Source organism: Patiria miniata, unplaced genomic scaffold, assembly GCF_015706575.1.
Source record: "Patiria miniata isolate m_02_andy unplaced genomic scaffold, ASM1570657v1 HiC_scaffold_2, whole genome shotgun sequence".
NCBI lineage: Eukaryota > Metazoa > Echinodermata > Asteroidea > Valvatida > Asterinidae > Patiria > Patiria miniata.
In genome coordinates this window covers 3,023,083-3,044,309 of record NW_024037058.1, presented here as the reverse complement: position 1 = coordinate 3,044,309, position 21,227 = coordinate 3,023,083, and the positions used below count along the sequence as shown (strand labels likewise).

At 42.7% G+C, this 21,227-nt stretch overlaps 1 protein-coding gene across 4 annotated transcripts in view; it reads right to left on the bottom strand.

Annotated features, from left to right (window-relative positions):
- Nucleotides 1–20,334, bottom strand: part of LOC119727010 (T-box transcription factor TBX2-like) — a 41,933-nt gene extending 21,599 nt beyond the window's left edge. The window contains exons 1-3 of one of the 4 annotated variants that reach the window (XM_038198889.1): nt 20,143–20,334; nt 11,526–12,285; nt 8,134–8,401 (exon numbers count right to left, since the gene is read on the bottom strand). In XM_038198889.1, coding sequence (XP_038054817.1) covers nt 8,134–8,401; nt 11,526–11,926 — 669 coding nt within the window. In that variant the 5' untranslated portion in view covers nt 11,927–12,285; nt 20,143–20,334. The other 3 variants (XM_038198891.1, XM_038198892.1, XM_038198893.1) reach the window with 3 other exon arrangements.
- Nucleotides 20,335–21,227: the final 893 nt, after the last annotated feature.

Here is a 21,227-nt window from a genome sequence, read left to right as displayed (position 1 = left end):
TGTCAAGCGGGCCCAAGATACTATTATTGGTCGAAAAAAAGCAAGTCAAAAGGGGTTAGTAGGTCGCGCCATCGCTGATAAACCCACTCGCCAAAATGAGCACATCTTGACGAAAACAAATGCAGCGAGAAAACTGCGAAAGATCACACAACGCAAATGTTTCCCATGTCACGACCCCTCATGTCTGAGCGCACAAGTTCTGCTTTGACCTCTCAAATCTTAAACATAACATCATCCCCCCACCCATCGCATCTTCCATCTCTCAATCGGAATGACCGACGGCGGTAGGTAGCTGGGTAGGGAGATTTGTGAGGTTCTTAATAATGCAAACAAGTTTACCGACAGTAGTAAATCAGCCACAAGTAGTTGGATCCTGACGCCTGCAGTGTCCGGTATGGTTCCCCTTCGGAGGAAGGCTTAAGTACCCAATTTGAACCTTCCCTGGCATCAAGGGGGTGGCACTGCGGATGAGATATGGGCTGAAATGTCCGGTCTGGGGTAGTTTGAAGTGAAACGCGGCATCGTCGGATATCCGAAGCATGTAACCGATTACAAACGTCACTCTCCACTGTATAAATCTAGACGTGTTTCTTATTCTTTTTATTTCTCCAAAAGCTCAACATTTTTCCGAACCTGTACAGCTAGCCGAGAACAAACAATCATTATTCAAGCGTTCGTATTTGTATACCCTACCCTAAAACCACCGCCCATCGCAGTTGTAAGCCTATAACGCATGGATTGAGATGTCATCTTTGTGGCTTTTTTTTCCATGAGGCGTGGCAATCCTGACAATATATCGGAAGCTGGCATTCCGCGAGAAATCGAAGAAGTCAGGGCTGGGCAGAGTAAGGGAAGAACGGGGAAGAAAGACGGAGCCCTGACACGGCAGGCTAGAAACCAACTTGTCTGTTTTGGCAGGCTACTTGTGATTTGACTTCGATCGTTCGTGTTTGTTCCTCCTTCTGATGATGAGATAGAGCGTGGATTTAGCACCACTCACGTGAACAGGATGACGTGCGGCCTTGCCTATGTTCATGAAACGTGTCAAATCTCGAGTGCGCATTTCCCCGTTATGACAATTCCTCCATCGACTGCTTTTGCAAGCTTGCTGATTTTTGTTCTTTCGTTATGATGACGATACTTTCATCTAATATGCATTTGGCTGAAACTAATTAGCGATAAGTAACTTTGCATGGAGTGTATCACCAGTGACAATCAAGTTAATTGCACTACCGCGAGTAGTTAGATGGTTCACTAATAACCATTCCCCTTTGATGTTTTTACATGATTCGAAAATTACAAGCTTATACAAAAAGGGCTAGAGCTCAGACGAACTGTCTACTAAAAAAAGTTGATAATGAAGTACCAAAAACTGCATTAATTCTGCAGTCACCATGCGCTGTACATGCAGCCGCTGCGTAAAAGACTACAGGCATACCGGTGTGTTACCCCATACCTGTCGAGTGGTACGGTAACAGGAGGCGAGACTGATGCTGCCAAGGGTTGCAGGGAGGACTCGGGGTACAATACCCGACTGCAACACTGCAACTCTTCGCTGTCCCAGCTTTTGAGGAGTTGGCTTGTTTCTCTGTTTTGTAAGTGTATTATGCCGTGTGTAAAGGCAGAAAGCCCCCTACAGGCAGGTGGGGAAATATTGATTCAGCAAGGCGCCTGCTTCGTACACATTGAGGCGGTGCCCAGGAAAAGATGGCAAAATGAGCATGCAAATATTGTCATGATGGTATGGCCAGGGCCGGCGTCATCAACATGATCGGCGACGTGGATTTGGGTCAAGGCGCGGAGGGGAAAGCAGCTCCCGCGGGCTGCCGGTAGTAGGAGGACGACCTGACAGCATTGCCCCGTGCGTGGTACTCGCTCCATATAAATTGCGCTACCTCTAGGCTATACATTGTATATAACCAAGACCACCATCATACAAGCATAGCATTAATTAAACCCAGCCTTCAGTTTCACTACCAGCTGGTGTCGATTACTCAGTGAAATCGATACCTACAAATTGACATTATCAATAATCGGAATTATCAATAACCCATTCAGTCTGCAACGCTACATAGGTAATGGGTATTGAATACAAATTCAGCACATTTTTTAAGCCACAAGATACAAATGATATTTTCTAGTCTAGACATCAGAAGAAAAAAAAAACATGAATGCATTTTTTTTAAAGATGAATTTTCGCTCCAGCTTTGTATTGCTCGATTGTGTCTGAATCTTTAACCTCATAAACAAAATACACCCCTTTCTTTGTGTGCGAAAACACCGTGAAATTCTGCGCCAACAGCAAATGGCCTCAGGGAAGGGTTCGCGTGCCACGTCAGCTGTATGGAAATATAGGACATGACTTGCATATCCTATAGGCCTATCTTAAAACTGATTCTGAAGACAGCCATTTTATCCTGGTTAAGTGGTACTTCGTAACATACAACATAAAAAGACTTCAATAAGAAATCACATGCAACTTGAGAGAACAAACATGACAATAAAATATACCACGCATCAAGGTTGCAGCATTGGCCATGCAGTATAATTCCCCTGCCATGAATGACAGCGAGGAGCTAAAAAAAAAAAAAAAAAGAGAGAGAAAAAAAGACCTCCCGAGCTAAAAAAAAAACACGACAAGTCCCGATTGAAAATGAAAGTAACACCTTGATGGGCTGCCGATTATTCTGGCCGACAACCGGACGAGACCTTGGCAGCGCCACCACCGTCTTTCTCTCTCAACCACCGGGCGGCACAACAACATTGTACGCTGGCCAATAATGGAGGCGACACGGGGTCCACGTTTCCACAAAACAAACAAAAAAGAATCCAGCTTTTCTCTCCTGCTTGCCAGCCGTCTTTTTCTCTCTCTCTGCTGCGCATCCTATTAATTTTCGCACGCCATGGGCGCAATATATTACGGAGCTCATCCATCACGGTAGAGTCTTGTCAGCGGGACCCGTGTATCTTTTGTGCCCGGTTAAGAGCGTCACGGCCATTCGTTCGGATCTAGGTTTGAAAACACTCTTCTCAGATTTTTTTAAATGCACGATTTGCATGGTTTTTGCATGGAGTCGATCGGGCGACTTTTAGGAGAATAATAACGAAGTGTGTGTGCCAGCTGAAGCTATACAAAGAGGATCGGTACACACGGGTGTTACGTCACAAGCGACTCGTACAAGTTTAATGTAGCTGTTACAATCAACTGAGTCTGGCTCCGTGGTCTGACCGTGGGACCCTGACGTCTTCCTACGTATTTTACACCACAGCCAGTGGTGTAAACCATTTATGGTCCAATCAGTTTCACAAAAGTGTTGTAATTTGTTGAAAGAGCTTCGAGGTTGAAATCCAAATGTTTCAAATCTTGGTAATGATTTCTTTCATCCAAGCTTAATATGAAGTATGGAAACCTATATTACCAAGCATATTAACATAATAACATGGTCGAAGATCGTAGAAAACACGTGATGTTGTTATAGTACATTTTAGGGGGGAATATCAAATGTTTATCATGTTTGATTCTTATTCGGCCGGTTGAAACGTGTGCACATTATGGTTTGTCCATTAAATTTTCTTTTCCACATAACATCCTATCGGTTTAAAGGAGATTGATCAGGAACAGAATGACAGCCCGTAAAATCAATGTTGTATTTGCTGCAGTTCAATACAAAGTCAAAGTCGAGGTAAAAATCTTGTGACTAACTGAGCAGTAGACACGGGTACGACTCCCGCTGTTAACACCGTGTACAGCCCAATGTAACCCTAGAGGCCACGGCCAAGCATCCTCGCTTCTTATTAACACTTTCAATATACTCTAGCGCGGGGCTTGTGAACAACGCGGATATTGAGTACAGGCCAAAACCAAATATTGTAGCATTCTATTCTCCTGCCGCCAAATCTAGCCCCAAGTGTGAAAATATGAATCATAAACACAGTAATGATGAACTCCCAGAAGTGTTGCCGCTTTATTAAAAATAGATGTGTCCTTAGGACAATGCGGGTATTGATCTTTTTCCCCGCGCGCGAAAAAGCTACAATAAAGAGGCGGCCAACGTGGTCGTTTTTGCTTGAGAGTTGAGCAGTGATTCTATTTCAAGAAAATGGCAGAGTAAATTTGGCGGGAATAAGCGGTAATTCTTTGTGGATGTCGATGAAACTCCGTCTTTCACAGACAAGGCCCTTTGAGTGTTGTGGCGGTATAACAGACGGGGCGAAAGGCACAAGTCAATGCGACTGTAGCCCATCCTTGTGCCGGGAAATATAGCAATCCATCACAAAATGCCAAGCATCAAATATCTCAGCTGAGATTGAGGGTTTCAACTCTAAAGCCGACACAAATTGAAACGGTGAAAGTGTGAATTCGCGCACGTTTTCAAAACGATTAACAGATCTCTCTTTTCACCGGCTGCCAGTTGTCGCCACCAAAATAATGGCCCGGCACCTTTTCTATGCAACCTGGTCTGCAGCTTGTTTCGCCTCAAGCTAATTTGCAAACTACGAAAGAGGTTTTATTTCAGAAATCCATAAAACATGTTCACGACGGGTCCTTTAGAAATGCTTCATGATAAATATTTTGGTTCTCACACCAGTGAATAAAGCCACTCCACGATTCACTGTACCGACAATGTCAGGTTTTGTATGGGATTTTTAAAGCTACTGTCGGCTCTCTTTACATATTAAAAACACTGAAAAAAAGTTGAGAAGGGAAAGGGTTTCTTTGACCGATTTCTTTGGTCTTTTGTTGAGCTGTCCGTCCGTGCGGCTGGTGCGAGCTGAGCTTTCAAATCGATTTGGTTGGAAGGGACACAGTGAAATCATGGTGTCGCGTTTGAAGAGAATGATTTCTTGTGTTGATTCTGTGACATCGAGGGAACGGCCCCGTTGACTCGACGGATCGCCCTGCGTATTTGCTCTATCAATCCCTCGGTCGGGCGGCTGCCAAGTTCACCCCTTTCGTACACAAAATTGTGGGTTTTATACAGCAGTCAAATATCGACAGCAGAAACGAATGTCAAGACCCGTGAGAGAGAAGCCGAACAGAGAGTGCAGACACCACGGAGAAGTATAACTCACAAAGTGTAATCACCTCTCAGCTATAGGCGAGAAAAAGCCCAGACCACCTTGTCCCAAACTTGATTTATTCCTGCCTTAACCCATGTCAATTTGCCGTGTTTGCCCAACACATTTAATCTCGACCCCAAGAATAGACCTAATTTCTAAAAGATACAGTGCTTTTGTGCACAAGTTGTACATTGACTCGCTATCAGCGGCGAGTTACCCTTAAAACGTGACAACGGGGCGACTTGAGCAATGGCGATCGCGCTGACACAACACGTCTCCTCCCGGTATACAGAAGGTAAGATTGCTGGCGATATCAAGACACTGAGGCCCTAACACAGATACAGCCAGGGGACCCTGCAATACGTGAGGTGTGTGAAAAATGCCTCATAGCCATCATAATCGCACTTTTCAAACTAATATTAGGTTACCACAATCTGCCGTCTCTAGCGCCATCCAAAGTCCAAAGCGAACTGGGACAAAAACTGTCGTCTTAAGGTTTGTCGGCCGAGCCCCGTCCCGGCACGGTATAGCCTTAACACCCGGCGCGGATCCGGAACAAGATTGCAGCGTTTTTATTGCCATTAATAACCAGCATGAAATGGAGGCGGTGAAGAAAACCCCCATCCTATATTAACCCAAGCCACCATTCCGCACGTATCGCGGTCATGCATTCTGTTCCATAGTGAAAATGATCTCAAATTGCTGTCGCATGGATGCGTTAAGAGCGGGGAAACTGTACCACTTAGATTGCAAAATTTCAATATAATAATCTCAACGCCAGTGTATACAACACTCTTAAAACGTGTAACAGTCGAATGCACGCGTGATTTACTAGCACAAATACTCACAATAAAGCTGCAGCTAGACCCGATTTTCCACAACCAACATTCAACTTAATGAAATATAATCGTAAAAGGGACGAATTTAACAAAAAAATTAAAATTAAATTAATTCATTCTTTTTTCATCCTGCCTTGTTGTTTTCTACTTCAGTTCAACGCATAACATAAAAGTGTAATATCAGGAAATTAGCATTATTTCGGGATTTCATTGTGATCTGTGTTATGACCTGCAGGTAGATTGATGCCACGTGAAAATATCTAACCTTTGATATATTATGTAAAACAGTTGACAACAAGAGTGCATGCTTCCGATATTCACTCAAACTGATTATTTATATACCTGTTCGACACTTGCTATCGCATGAACAATTTTTTAATTTTGTAATTAAAAAAATATCTGTTTTATGAGACATAATTAAAACATTACAAAGGCACACCAATTATTTGTAGAAAATATCACAGCAAAATGCGAACGTTTATCGAAATGGAGTACATTCATTCAAGATCATTAACAAAATGTTGATATGAAGAGTTGTTATTCCTGTACTTAACGATTGCAAGGCAGATCTAAAAAAAAACTCCAAACCAAATCATGAACATTCATATAAAGATTTTGTTACCGTTGAAAAATGTGGGTAGTTATTAATCGTAACTTAAGTTGAAGGGTTTCATGAAACTTTGTCGTTCAAAGGTGTCAGGAAGCCTGATCTTGTTATAAATACTTGAATGAAAGTATTGACAAAATCGCAAGGGTCAAAACAAATAATTAGAAACCGGTTTTTGCTTTTAAACATACCCGATACTACACAGAAGGGATCCCCACACACCGTGTCATTATTTCACCCACTGGATATCTTTTAAAACTTTGTTAGAGGTCAACTTTCTATAGCAGGGTTAACCCTTACCCTCATGTCACCGATAAACATAGCAACATGGAATCTAAATATAGTTCAGATCCAGAAAGAGAAAATAAGAAAATGTGCGTTGGCCTCTCACCAGCAATGATGGAGGATTTCCAAAGACCTAGCGAACAACCCACAAGTTCAACTTAGCAGTGTTCGTGGTATGTGATGTGCGTTTGGAAATAGTTTCGCCCGACATGACAAAAAGACTTTCGAAACTGTTTGTAATGTTCTCCTCGTATTACAGAAAAAAATTCAGAAGTTGTCAAGGTGAAAAATCTGTTGAAGTGCACAGATGAACGTTTGTGCCTTTTCTCCAACCTTTACACGGTAGAAAGTATAAATTGAAATACTCGCATTATCGCATACGCGCAATCGGGAAAAAATATTTGAACAACTTTCATAAATATCCACCTAAAGGCAAGATAGCAGAAATACCGCCACTCCAACCGTATATTTGCGAACAAATGTGTTTCTTTCATGTGCAAATAGGACGAACATGATCACTGTGACTTTTTTCCCGGCAGGAGATCTGAATTGCGAATCCACTGTATTGCCATTTCCTTACTGGTTTTATACAAGTCAAACAGCCGCCATTACTAGTGAATCACGAATGTCTCATGGAAAGAAAATTGTCATCGTGATTAACATGTGACTTTATCGACAATCGTAAAAATACAATCTTTGTACTACAGAGATATATCAGTTTTCAATATCAATTTGCTTCATTTTTCAATTACATTACTAGTTTAAATACAATTTCCAGGATGACACTAGCAGGAAAATTGAACAAAATAGAGTTGCGTTCCACACGAACGAATTCAAATTGCCGCGAATTACAATAATTGACGTTGCAAGTTATAGTTACTGGTACTAGGCCAGGGAGTTACAATGTGTGTTCGAATCAATAAAAGCCCGAATACTACTTCACGACATTGCTGGTAGGTTTGAGTACTGGTTTGACAAACGCGATTGTGAAATGTTGCATTCATATAATCTGAATATCCGAAGATTTAAAATCTTGGGATTTACTTTACAAGGCCATTCAGAATTTAAATAAAGGCGGCCTCGCACAAATTAATACAAACTATTGATATAATACTAGTCTTGTATGCAAAAGACTGGCACGTCAACGTGAACAACGATCAACTCTGACATATCACACATTACTTGGGCGCTTTTCCGGTGAATGTATTTATTCCTCCAGTATGATTCAACATTTGAGGTTCGGAGAAATTGAGATATTTCTTTTGTGTCGATCAGGTAAAAAATGGCGTTCCACAGAGTCCAATTTAGAAAACCAAAATAGCAAGAAACTGGTGAACTTACGAAACCGTGCTTGTCGGAGATGTTGTTGGTGAGTTTGAGCTTGTGGAAGGACACCGTCTTCTGCATCCACTGCTCGCCCGTGCTGGGTGAGTCCGGGTGGATATACATACGCTTGGGCATCTCGGGGTCGGCCTTGCCTGCCACCATCCAGCGAGAATTGTGGAACTTGTAACGGCAGTCATCGGCAGCTACGATGTCCATGAGAAGGATGTACTTGGCCTTCTTGTCTAGGCCCGAGACTCGGACTTTGAAGGAGGGGAACATTCGTCTGTTTATGGTAGGGTTGCAGAAACAAAGAAGACTGAATGAAATATCGCATCAGCTGAATTCTTTTCCGTGCTTTAAAAGTACGGGATTAAGCAGCTCTAAATTCTACAATTCAATGTGAGAAAATAAAAGATAGAACTTGCAACCAGGTTCATAGTCAACGTCTAAGTATACGAAAGAAATTCCAAGATTGTGGAACTCAACGAGAGAGGTATTAGTGGAAATTTCCAAGCACTTTCCGGCCTAAGACTTGATGGATATTTCAGTTAGTGTGGACAAATTGGAACACGCGATGCTTCCATTTTGATCTTGCTTTGAACAACTCCAGGCCACCGCAGCCTTGAATTATCTGACTGGGACGGTGGTCGGATACACATGGTCGTTCACTGAGATATCATCGATTCTTAGGATAAATATTCAACCTGTTTCCTTTCCCTAACTGCATTTAAGAGATAGACTTTTGCAACTTTGCAGAGTTAGTTCAATCCACAAAAGACAGAACAACAAAATGTTAATGATGCTTAAGAATAAATCGAACTATTTTCTGAAACAGGACAAAAAATTATACAAAAATATATATTGAACTGCTTGTGAAGTTTTTAATTAATGCTCTTTTCTTACAGATAAGCTTCGTGGGGTAAACCTTTTGTGACCACAAAAAAAGACGCGCAATAATGAACGGAAAATCACTCCGAGGAAATATATCCTTCTTTTGCGGCATTTTTATCACCTAACATCCAAAACTTGGGATTCATCTCTCATGCATCGTTTGTTCGTAACTCAAAAGTCATTTTAATTATCACAGGAGTTGTCACCCACGGCGACATTTCGACTTCTTTAACCCGAAAGGATCCAGCTCAAGTGAAAGAATATTAACGTTTGATTTTTTATTTCTACGAGGAACAATTCTTGCCGGGTCCAAACTCATCTGCAAAAGTCGCAAGGATCGGAGAAGCAATGATTTCGATTGAAATCACTAGGACTCGGTCAATAAATGGAACATTAAATTTCTCAGAAAACTTCAATCAAGCGAAGACTGCTTTGCGAAAGTGGAAAGTTTAAAAACATGACGGAATGACTCTACATGTATTGATTTGATCACTGTAAACGAAAAAAAATGTTGGTCTATGAGGGTCTTATACTAGGAATATCGGGACAAGTTTAAGAAAACTATAAGTGTCTGTAATTATTTTGGACTTAAATGTTGCAAAAACAAGTCTTATGTCTTGGTGCACTTAGTTACATGAGACATTCGGCATTCGTACTGCCGATACCTTTGTCCAAAGTGTACAGGTATTGACTAATCCTGGAGGCAATGACAAGAACGAGGGGGCTTCTCAGATGTCTTTAGGAGATGTCTAATGACCCGTCTCAAGTTACGAGCTGAACGGCAACATTAATTGAGATATCCGCGCTATCAGTGAAAAATCTGAAACTGGTGAAAATTATTTTCTTGGCGAATTCAGTAACAACGTGTCTAATAATACCAGGTTTGGATGAGTTGAAAACATATCTAGCTTTCTCAAAGTCTTCAATAATATACGTTTCGACATCAACACCTTGTGTACTGTGGTTTATTCATCTTGATAAACCCGAGATTACAATGCGTGTTTTACCAATCACTTGAATGTTTCAATGATACCAGGAAAAGAGGAGACAAATTGAGTATCTCTCAGTTCCAAGGATAAAACCTTTTTTATCTGAAGCAGGGCACATGCTCGTTTAAGTTTAGAAACCAAGTTTACACTTTTGCCTACGATTACAAGTTATCAAACATGACTAACAAAACTTTTACATGTTCGCGAGTACTAAAACCAGTAAAAGACCAAACAGTTGGTGAGTTCTTTGTGAGTTTAGTTCGAAATCGAAAGCCAGTCACGCTGCCCTGCTATCTGCCATCGCGTGTTTTAAATGGGTTATGAAGTCGAAATCGCAGAACTCTAAAGACTCTTTTGAGTTGGCCATCTGTAATTTTTTCCACCAAGATAACGGGAAACGATATGAAGTATCGCTCAATTGAGATAGTCTTCTTTGTTTCAGTTTAATCGCTCTGTGGTTTAATGGACTTCAGCTACTACAACAAGTGTATTATTTGAAATGCTAATCTGGTGCTGTCATTTAACGTTGAGAATGGCCAACCAACCGGTTCATGATTACACGTCCATTGGCTACAAACCGTTATCGCTGATAATTGCGAGGAAAACGGGTCAATTTATTGCACTCCTACTTCATTTTGTTATCACAAGAAAAATATCACGTTTGCTAGAATGGGCGCCCCAGGAAAGAGATAAAAAATTAATATCAACACTAGATACCGACTTACACTTAGAAAGACCAGTTTTGAATGGTGTTTATAAAATGCTCCATTGATTTTGGCGAATTGGAATGAAATCGAAAATGTGATAAAATATCGTGCAAACCGAAAATAGTATAGAAGGCACTGTGCACAATTTATCAGAACTTTTATAATCGTGTGACTTTCTAACAAGTTTAGAGTTCACCTGTTTCAGTAGACAAAAGAAACGTTGATTATTTTAAGCGTGTTTTGTCAAGATAGCTAGGGCGCCCACCGGGGCCGTATCGGGGGGACAACGTAGGCCCCTCGGGCCCATATCAATCACGGTAATGCCAGTGAGCGTGCTGACGGGAGTGTACAATCCACGGTATTCCCTCCATTGTTAACACTTTTTCTGCTTTAGTTATATTGAACCATAAAGGTTGAACAAGAACTTCTTGTTTCTGTTGTAAAATTGAAAGGTGAGTGTTCCCTTTTTTTACTAGCCGCGGGGCATTTTATTCCGCTGTTTGTGGAATCTCAGTCATAATACAGACAGCTGTGTATGGCAGATAGAGAGCGTGTGTACACAAAAACCAACGAAGCACGTGGATAGAATGAAAAGGACACAGTGACAAACTCGATGTAGGATACACTGGGATATGTTGAGATAAGTGCCTTTGCAGTAACTTTGACAATTCCGAAAGGATTGCATTTGCAATGACAGATTATTTCGCTAAGTTGATATGAAAAGCAAAGAAAATGTCGCTCTGTTTAAAGTTAAAAAAAATAAGTTTTTTTCGCAAGGGGTATATAGAGGTAGAATTAACAGTAGAAAGTCAAGACTTACCGGCCAGATTTAGTGATGACCATCTCTGTCCCCCTTTTGTGAAATTGATCCCAAAGCTCCTTGGATTCCAGAGTCACTTGAGGGTCATCTGTGTCACTTTCTTGGGGCTCGATGCCATGGATTTGTTGCATGGTCTGCCTGTGGTTGTGCGCCGCCAGCAGATCGGCTTGCAGCGCCGTGTACGGGTTGTGCAAGTCGCTGAGTTTAGGCACCGGGAACCCGGCCGGCATGCTGCCGGCGCTGGCCCCCGGTGCACCCGCTAAGCTGTGGCCCCGGAATACGCCCGGAAAAAAGTGCGGCTGCGTTAGCAAAGAGTTGACCGAGAAGTCACTGAGCCGTGGGGGTAATATCGGTGCGTAAGCCATGGCTGGGAAGGTTGAGGGTAGCTCTGCTTGCTTCATGCGAGAAGAAAGTCCGGGCAGAGTCCCGATGACGAAGGAGGTTGCTAGCGTGTGGTGAGTGCCAGCCAGCTACCGTACAAGTACGGCCGATTACGGTCGGTGTTATCAGTGGCTGCTGCCGCTGCTGACTAGCTCACAACTGCGTCAGGTCTGGATATAACCAGTCTCCCGTACTTCCTGCTGAGAAACCAGTAACTCTCTCGACTCCAACTCCGACTAAGCCCAGACGAGAACACGGCTGGAGTAATGAGGCACGCAGCTTGATTGGTTATTTGGCACGCACTGTCCAATAGGAGTCCACGGTCAAGATTGCCTGTGTCCTGCTAGCTGGTTGTTCAAAGTCAATTTATTCCGTAGACCTGTGGGATAAGATAAAATTAGCTTCACTTTTAAAACCAGTCCCAAAAATGCGTATACGTGGATGGAAATTCCGGTCCGTTACTTCTGGGTCTGACAAATCAGATCTGCATGAGAATTGTTTTCTCATGCGCGTGGTAGTGCACAGTACGGGCTGGACTGCCACCATGTATATCACTGGCCAATATCTAGAAGATAGAGTTATTAGGCCGGCATCAGGCAGCACACCCAGTGCAATGATGATGAAGTGCACGGTGAGCTGAGACCCTACCGTACCGTGGAACGTGGTGTAAGACCGGCTTTACGCGATCTCTGGATGGATGGTTAGGTTAGGCTGGCTTGTGACTGGCTGGTTTACCGTCACACACAGTGTCATCACGGACGGCGATGTATGGTGTTCGTTTGGCACGCCCCTCACTTGGAGACTGACGGCAGAAGGTGTCAAAATCCCATGCCCATCCTTTTCATGCTCGTGTTTCGCTTGACTATTTCCCAAACCACACGTTCAATTTTGTTTTTCTTAAGCAAATTACCTCCGGTTGCCTCTGTTCAGTTACTGTGTCTCCCTTTAGACAACATCGGACCTTTCTTGGGCTAGCGTAATTTTCTAGTCGTGATATCAAAAGCCAGTAGTTTTGCGCATGTGTTCTGTTAGGTCAATTTTGTTGTTTTTTATCTGTATCTCCCCTCGCCTAAACCGATCTGTGCCGATCACCCTATTGTAATATTTATAGCCGTGCATTGGGAGGCGGGTCTGTTAAAAGCGTGAAAATGATGCGGGGACATCTAAGGTGATTAGCTGTTGCAGCATTCCATTTTGACGCAAATGCCTAAGTACTACTGGCGCCAGCGGAGCCAGTGCACACAATGAACCTTGTCTCGGTATCTTGTTGTCATTCACCAAACTGTACCACGAGGGCCCCGCAGTCGGCATAATCTTCCACTGGAGGGTTCGCTAACCCGCCGGCCGTTCGGCACGTTCAGTAAGAATGAAGAAGAGAAATCTATAACGGTTTGGGACCCTACGGCCGGACACGAGCGTTTATCGGAGGGGACGAGGAGGAACAAATATCAAAAACAATTTCGCTTTTCCCAGCTAGTTCTGCCTTTCTCTCATTTCTTTTTAACTGCACACTTGTGTGTGTGTGTGCGGGCGTCTGCAGCACAAACGAAACATCACGGCTACAAAGGTTATGCGCAGCGTGCGTGTGCGTGTAGTCACCGCTATTATCCATGTTCAGGGGCCAAAGTAAAGAGACTACTGCATCGTTGAATGACTTGCTATAATGTGTGGCTCCGTTATTCTTTCTGCCACTTTGTTGGCTCTTGCCACTAATTTTGCACCGAAAATACTGGATTAAAACACGTTTTTCTGTCCATATTCGTGACCATGAAACAATTGCAATGAGTGTGAGTCGAAAAGGGGATTGAACATAATGTAGGGGGAGTGCTTTGAGGAACGATTTTTGATCAATATTGTGATCAGTGCTGAGGGGGGTGGCCGGGGTATTTAAGCTGTAGAAATCGCGCCACTTGAAATCGTTCTAAGGGTGTCTGCGCCAAAGAGGCCTATTATCAATAATTACACCTGTGATTGACAGTTGCCGCGCGACATTCCCGCCTCCAGCCAATCAGCGTCGAGCTGGAGATAATTGTTGTTGACTGGCTAAAGTGTTAACATAATTAATAAGCGCCAGAGAAAACACGCGAGGTGTGAAATCCCTTTGTGGCGGGCTGAACCGCCCCATTCAGGGGACACAGCTACTAAACCTTACTGGCGCCAGGCTCCGCGATGGATGATTAATTCCTACAAAAACATATGGGAATAGCAGACACCGCCGGGCATGGATAGGCTTGCTGGCTGAAGAAGCTTGTCCATTGTTTCAGACCCAGTTTGCAGACAATCGGGTCTCCTTTTCTCTCCTTTATCTGGAGCAGGGGTTTGTGTTCTAGCCTCTTCTTTTCATCACGTCGGTCCGAGGAAAGAATGAGGATTTAGGGAAGTTAATAGAATTTCGATCGAAACGGGTCTGGTGGGAATAGCGTTGGGTTGTGTGTAAGTCCGTGTAAGCTGGGTACTATGTACAGCGCGTGGCACCTCCTTAGCTACCGCTGTGCCCACGCTACCGGGGAAGAGGGACCAGCCTACGGTATGGTTTCCCGTTAACGTATGGTCCGGGGTAAGCGGTTCCCGGAGTTTGTCTTTATCGCGTCGCTTAGCGTGTGGACCAGTCCCGCTGGCTCCGGGATCCCCCGCCCAGGCGTCCCTGTTATCTATGGACTGATTGGAACGTGTCAGTGGTATTTCTGTGCACACAAAGCCACTGCACCGTGTTTATGTTATCATCTCATGCGGCTATTTAGTTTTCTTTCATGTTTTTTCTTGCATGCCCGATGGAGCCACGGATACTTGAATGGCGCTCTATACGCGAGCGCGAGAGATATCAGCGATACACTCAACGATAGAAGGCGGCTTAAAATACACACGGGTTGTCATTAGCGGAAAAACAATGGGCCGGCCGGCTCCATGACAGTTGAAGCCCGCCCTCACTTGTCTTTGGTAGAATCAGCCGCTGAAAGGCGCATGCCTAGTATTTTCTCTATGCTTCTACGGATGACGATTATTCAGCCTCCAGACACGATGCAAGCCGTGACCGCGTTTTGACAAATGGGGAAAAAACGGAAATGCGAGCCTATATAGAAACATAATCATAGTCCGAAGCTATCAGCAAATACTGAAGTGGAAAATGGTGCTCATAAGATTTTATATATAGCCGGAACAAAATCTGAAAATGTCCAAAGCAAGTATACCGGTATAAGGGGAGTCAGGTTGGCGTAGCGGTACTGTCCTCGCCTTCCACCGCTGTGATCCGGTTTCGAATCCTGCCTGGGTCAACATGTGGATTGGGTTTTCAGTCCCTGTCAGATTCCGTGAGTTTTCCTCAGAATATTGTTCTGGGGTTTTCCTCCACCCCCTAAAACTGTAATTGCTTCTCATTGTCTTCTCTCCACAGGCTTCTTCAGGCTTGGAGCTACAGTGCCTAGCTCGCTTTTGAGGAATCCTTGATTTCTTTCATTGCCAGAATTTATTAACAATAATAATAGGCATAATGTGTTCTGCAAAAGGAGTGAGGATCCTTAAGCCTTGATTCCATCACGAACACTGATAATAATATGGTTTACTTGGGGACCCGAAAAATACTCGACAACAGCTCTGCTATTTGGGTTTCAAAAATCAGTTATTCACAAAACATGAATATAAAGGAGTTGTGCTAATTATAGTTAACTTAACTTGTAACCTTTTAACTGTTGCAAAATTGTTTCAATAGTTCTAGACTGGACTTAATATTACGATAATGTAATAGGAATTGTTCAGTTAACCATTAATTTATTGTCATTTTTTATGTAATAAGCTGATGTGTTCCTCCTACTGCATGTCTGTACACCTTATCAACAAACATCTGTTCAGTTTGGATTTTAAATGGCATACATTTCCATCTTGACCTGTTTATTCATTTTGCAATGCATTATTCAATAATGGTTGAATTTCAAAACATGTATTTTGATTTTACAGATTCCTTTATATTAATACCGTAAGCCGGCAGAAAACTGCGCCAGTATAGAGACTTCCTGCCTCTGTTCCAAAGCAATTAATGCAATTTTACCGACACTAAAATCACCAGCCGGGCATTTTGTCAATTTATTACTGAATATTTTATGATAATCATGGCAGTCGATTGCGGAATAATTCATATTTGAGAACTGAGTGTACTAATTCGAGCATCAGTTTATACATGTACTGTGGAACTTTAAGGAGTGAATTTGATGGGCAATTGTACAGTTTTGAAGACGGCATTGTTTTTCAGTTGATTTCCGGCTGTGGTCTGCGAAAGATGTCGTGTAAAACCTTTCATTTTTATTAAATAAATTATTCGAAAAACTTCAATATGGAATAATAATAATAATAATAATTACGTTTCGCACATGTTGTGAACAAGTTCAAAATTTAATTTCTGCATGTACTCTCTCCAAGTGATTACACGAGTAACACTCATAATTTTCAAGTTCAGTTCACTTTTAAGGCTCAGATGCAACTTTTTGGGGGTTTGTTAAATAAGAATGGAAAAGCACAATTCTTTATTGTTGTAACTAACCCATTGACATTTACGTCTATCAATCTTGAGACAACACGATGTCAAGTTCAATTATCGAGTGGTTCTGAAAGTCTCTACCTCAACTTTCGTCAGTCTTCACCTGATGATTTCGCACGAGTTCTAAACATACTCGGAAAGGGAAAGGGTTTGTTTTGTGTAATGTCCCAATGTATTAGCAGTGTGCAAACATAGCGAGCTAAGAGTGTTGGCCAAAAGGCGACGGTAGGTCCAACCCTAAGTCAACTGAAGCAACTTGACGTGGTGCGAAAAGTAAACGGCTGCCGGGTGAATTGTCCGCCGAGTTTTGTCCCCCTCAAGTGGGTTCAAGCTGATTAGATTGCTCAATGAAATTTTAAGGTTCTTTCACGTCGTTGTACAAAGAAGGTATAACGGGAAGCTAAATCTGAGCGGCGCCAAGAGTGCTGGAGATACCGTAGAGCAGCCCAGGTGAACGGTATCCGCTAAGGAGCGAAACGGCTACTTCGCACTCCGCAAACCAGTTGGCGTCATTGGCAAGGGGTGTGGTTTGTGAATGGCACAACATAACAGAGCAAACATGTCCTAAAATGGTCACTTCGCACGTTTAAACAATGTATAACACAATGTTTACCTGTACAGTTTGCCATACTGTGTGTCGTCCCTTTTTTGGAACCTAACGTATGTTTTGTATTGATTCATGCAATTTCCTTGTTTCGCATGACAGGTCCAATTTTGGCGGCATTTCGCACTAATGTTTTTCTACCTGAATAATAGAACTACGTTTCCTCTTATTTCGCAAAAGCGTTGCTCAACAGGAAGCAATGAAAACACCTCCCTAAGCTTAGAAATTCCTTGACAACAAACTGAAATCTGTGAGAAGACCCAAGGCAACCCCTTTCACACTGGAGGTGCGACTTGCATCAAATCAAAGTGCCGTGCCAAACACCGACAAGACCCAACACTCAATTGAACGGGCCCTGGCCAGATCACATTCCCGTTTTTATCGATGCAATTGAGGAAAACCTTCATGTAGAAGAAAAAACGCATAGCAATTCATTTTAGCACCTCGACGGCACAAGGGCTTCTCCCCTACAATTGAGCAATTCAGGTAGTTGTCACCCCAAGAAAGCATCTTTTTTCCCCCTTTTTGTATGGCGCGTATATGATGTCCACTTCTCTATTCTCTCGTCCCGTCCGGAGTGTTGTCTACGTTCAGCGGGCCAGTGGCTCCTACGCTACGGGGAAACGCCCGCGATGAATGGGTCCAGGCAGGGGCTGGCGACAACTTGGCGCCTGAGCTTGTAGGGAGCATCACCCACGGATTTTTTGTTCAAAAGGGGGGGGGGGTGTTCATCATCCTAAGATAGATGCTTAGGAGTTGGGATAACATAATCGATCGACTCATCTTGTTTGTGTTTTCTTTGTACTGAGTACAGCACATAGGTTGTTGTGTGACGGTTTACCTCAGGCAGGTTTGTGTGAAAACAGACCTTCTTCTTGCCAAATCAGTCTGCCGTACATCCGGGGTATCAGCTTTTGACACGCTAGCTGTTCATCACCTAACATTTGTTAGGCATATCTAGCGAGTCATCAGCATTGTTCAGTGGAATAATCAATTCTTGTTTATGACCAATTTTCCAATAAAAACACTTGCGACGTGCATATCACATCAGTACACAGGATTTGAGGTGCTGCGCCTTTGTCTTGTTTCCCCCAAAGCAGGAAATGTTCAAAGGACGTGGAATGCTTATGTACAAACATAAATATCACTTCTCGTTTATTAAAACGTATTTTATGATTAAAATTGGCCTATGAATGTTTCGACTTTTCATCCTTTCTTTTTGACCAAAAGCGTTATCCGAGTGACATTCATGATGAGTATCAGTGCCACTGATTTACCTAATGCAACAAAAAGTCAAATATGAAAATTCACCCAAGTAACAATATAGGAAGGTTTACAACATCGTAAACCCAAACTGTTCGGAATTTTGAAAGGTGAGGAATTACAATAAATCAACATTTGTAACATGACTAAGTTAAATTTTTGACATTGACTTTCGTTTTGATCAGCTCTTTTATATCCAACCATTAAATATTAATCTCTGCATGGGTAATCTTTAAACACAGGGAAAACCCTATTAATTTGGCCACTGTTGAGAATTGCTGCAATGATTTGATCGCATTACCCCTTCCAAACAATTGCAGAGCTGTTCAGCGCTGTCCTGATAAAGGGAAAGAAAATCGTGCATGCATTGTCGCGCAGCCTGCGTGCATGCGTCTCAGCTATTGAAAACCAGCCACAGCTAGCCAGCTGAGCCCACCACGGGTAGTATGAAGAGCGCCCACTATATTGTGCGGTCAGATCTCATTGGACGTACACAAGTAAACTGACCGCAACAATCTTGCTTCCGCGTTTTCTATTACAACATTTTAATCCATCAGATTTCCAAACTTCTTTTGTCAGCACCATGCATCTCACTTTACTCTTCGTCTTTATTGTTTGATGTTGAAAGGCTTGATGACTGAGAAGTGTTGATGATTAACTTCAATACAAAGGTTTGTTGGGAAAGTCTGGTGTTAAAACGCTAACAGCTTTTTTAGGGGGGTTTGAATAACTGAAAGACACAGTTTTGTAGGAAAGCCTCACCAACGCGAATCATCTTCACACCTTGAAATCGATCTGACAAATAAAACTTGCAATGGTTCCAAGAAGTGTGACTAAACCCCCAAACAATTAAAACAAGGGCGAGGGAAGGGGACTCCAAAATTGAATTTACATGTAATAATAAACGGTGAATATTTCAAAGTTTTCAGGTTCGGCAATTTAAACGGTGTAGCCTTGATGATGAAGGTTTCACGGCACTATCCTAAACGATGGAATTCTGGTACAGTGAAAAACAATAATGTTTTGTGTCCCTATAAGGTTCATCATTACTAATAGACGCTATTTTTAAAACGGTAAGATGACGATACATTGATAAACAATCAACATTTAAATTGAACAAGCATTTGGTGCAAGTGAAAGTTTCAAACAGAAGGTCAACATTCGGGGGAAAAAGCGAAACAATCTTTACTTTTCTTCAGCCCGCCTGTATGCGTAATAAACCCTTGTATTAAATTTGGTTGCAAATTTCATTCAACAGTTTCGTTTTCATCTAAATAATTACAGCCATGTATAGTTTTGATTGACACGCAACGGAAGCAACGAAGTCATCCACAATGTCATGTAAACAATGTATTTTTTTAGAGGCAGGAAAGCGTCCCAATTGCAGTCCAATCTGTAAACTCAGTGTGTTTGGCTTAGCGCGTCAGCGTGACCAGTCAGCGGGATCGTTACGGCGGGCTAACCACGACCCACGCTAGCTGTTTACCGTGGTCCGTGTGCATTTCGCAACAAATCGGATAATACATTTGAAAAGGAAACGGCTTTCTATATTTATTTCCCCATTCTCAATTTGTAGTCAAAATTATGATGAATTTTACCATCACAAACGCAGCTGATTTTGGTTGAAACCGCGCCTAGTGATATTTCACCAAATGGTTGTTCTTATTCAACTTCGTTTATAATTCCTGACAAATCCAATCGCCCGTTCATAGCCGAATGTTATGTTAGTGATGTCACAGCATTGTGGTTTTATTACAAGTAAAACCACTTAACAGTCATGGACTATAATCATTGGTAGCGATAATTTAGAAGAGAAAAACAGAAATCGCCTGGCTACTTACCACAAAATCCCCGATTTTCCTTCTTCGCCCAACGGAGAGACAACGAATGAAGGATTGGAAGTCCAACCGAAGTTCAATGCCAACGGGTCTCTTACAAAATAGACCCAGTATTATTTCGTTCGTCTCTCTGCCTTGTGGACAAATAAAGAGTGTCCATCAAAACGCACCAGGCGTAAAATCATCGGTAGAACGCACGCACGATTTTATTTGTTTCGCTTGGCATTGTGGGTACCATATAAAGTTGCACCCGCCGATCCCATTAATGAATGGAGGGGTGTGGAAAGCTTTGGTGCCGCGTTGGAATATTGTTGTTACATTGACAATGTAAGTGGTAACGAAAGTAACCAATGTTCCCGTTTCGCATGTTTTGTTTTGTTTTGTTTAGAACCATTTTGTGGGCAGTCACTCTATTGGTCGAAGTTTTGAGAGCCAATGGTATTCTTTATTTGCAGCTGCGAGTTATGGACCCGCCCATTTGTCACAATTCCTTCCCTTTGACACTTGCTTGATCAATCTGGTGTCTGGTTATCATTTTAGAGTGGTCGGGAGTTGGCGCCCCAGTCCAATGTCAAGACTGTAATTACAACTGCACAGTGGAGACCTGGTTCCCTCAGGAACGGCAGATAGATACACCGGGATGTTTTCATAACAAACACGCAGTAACAAACTAGGCAGGCTTGTCGTCTACTTCCTGCACAACAACATGCAATATGCGTGCTGGTCACATATGGGCTGAAAAGGGCCCAGCATTTTGGAGGGCAGACACTGTCGGGCCTTGAGAGGTGACGACTGTGTGCCGTTCTGATAGTTGATTCAAAAGAGGGAAAAACCTCAGTGGCGCGTGCTTTGAAGAATCGGGTAACCGATGACGTCATCACTGGACTCGTTTGGCAATGAACGGCCATCATTGCTGACAATATCTGCGCAGCGCATGCAGTTGTGTTAACGAGCAGATTGGATACCGCCAAGTGCGTGATCAATTCAGTATAGGCCTATTTTGTGTTGGCTGTCATCATTATTTATTACTTTATCTGCGCACTCAATCGGAGCCAAATGTGGTGTTTCCTTTAGAAAACGAACTTATT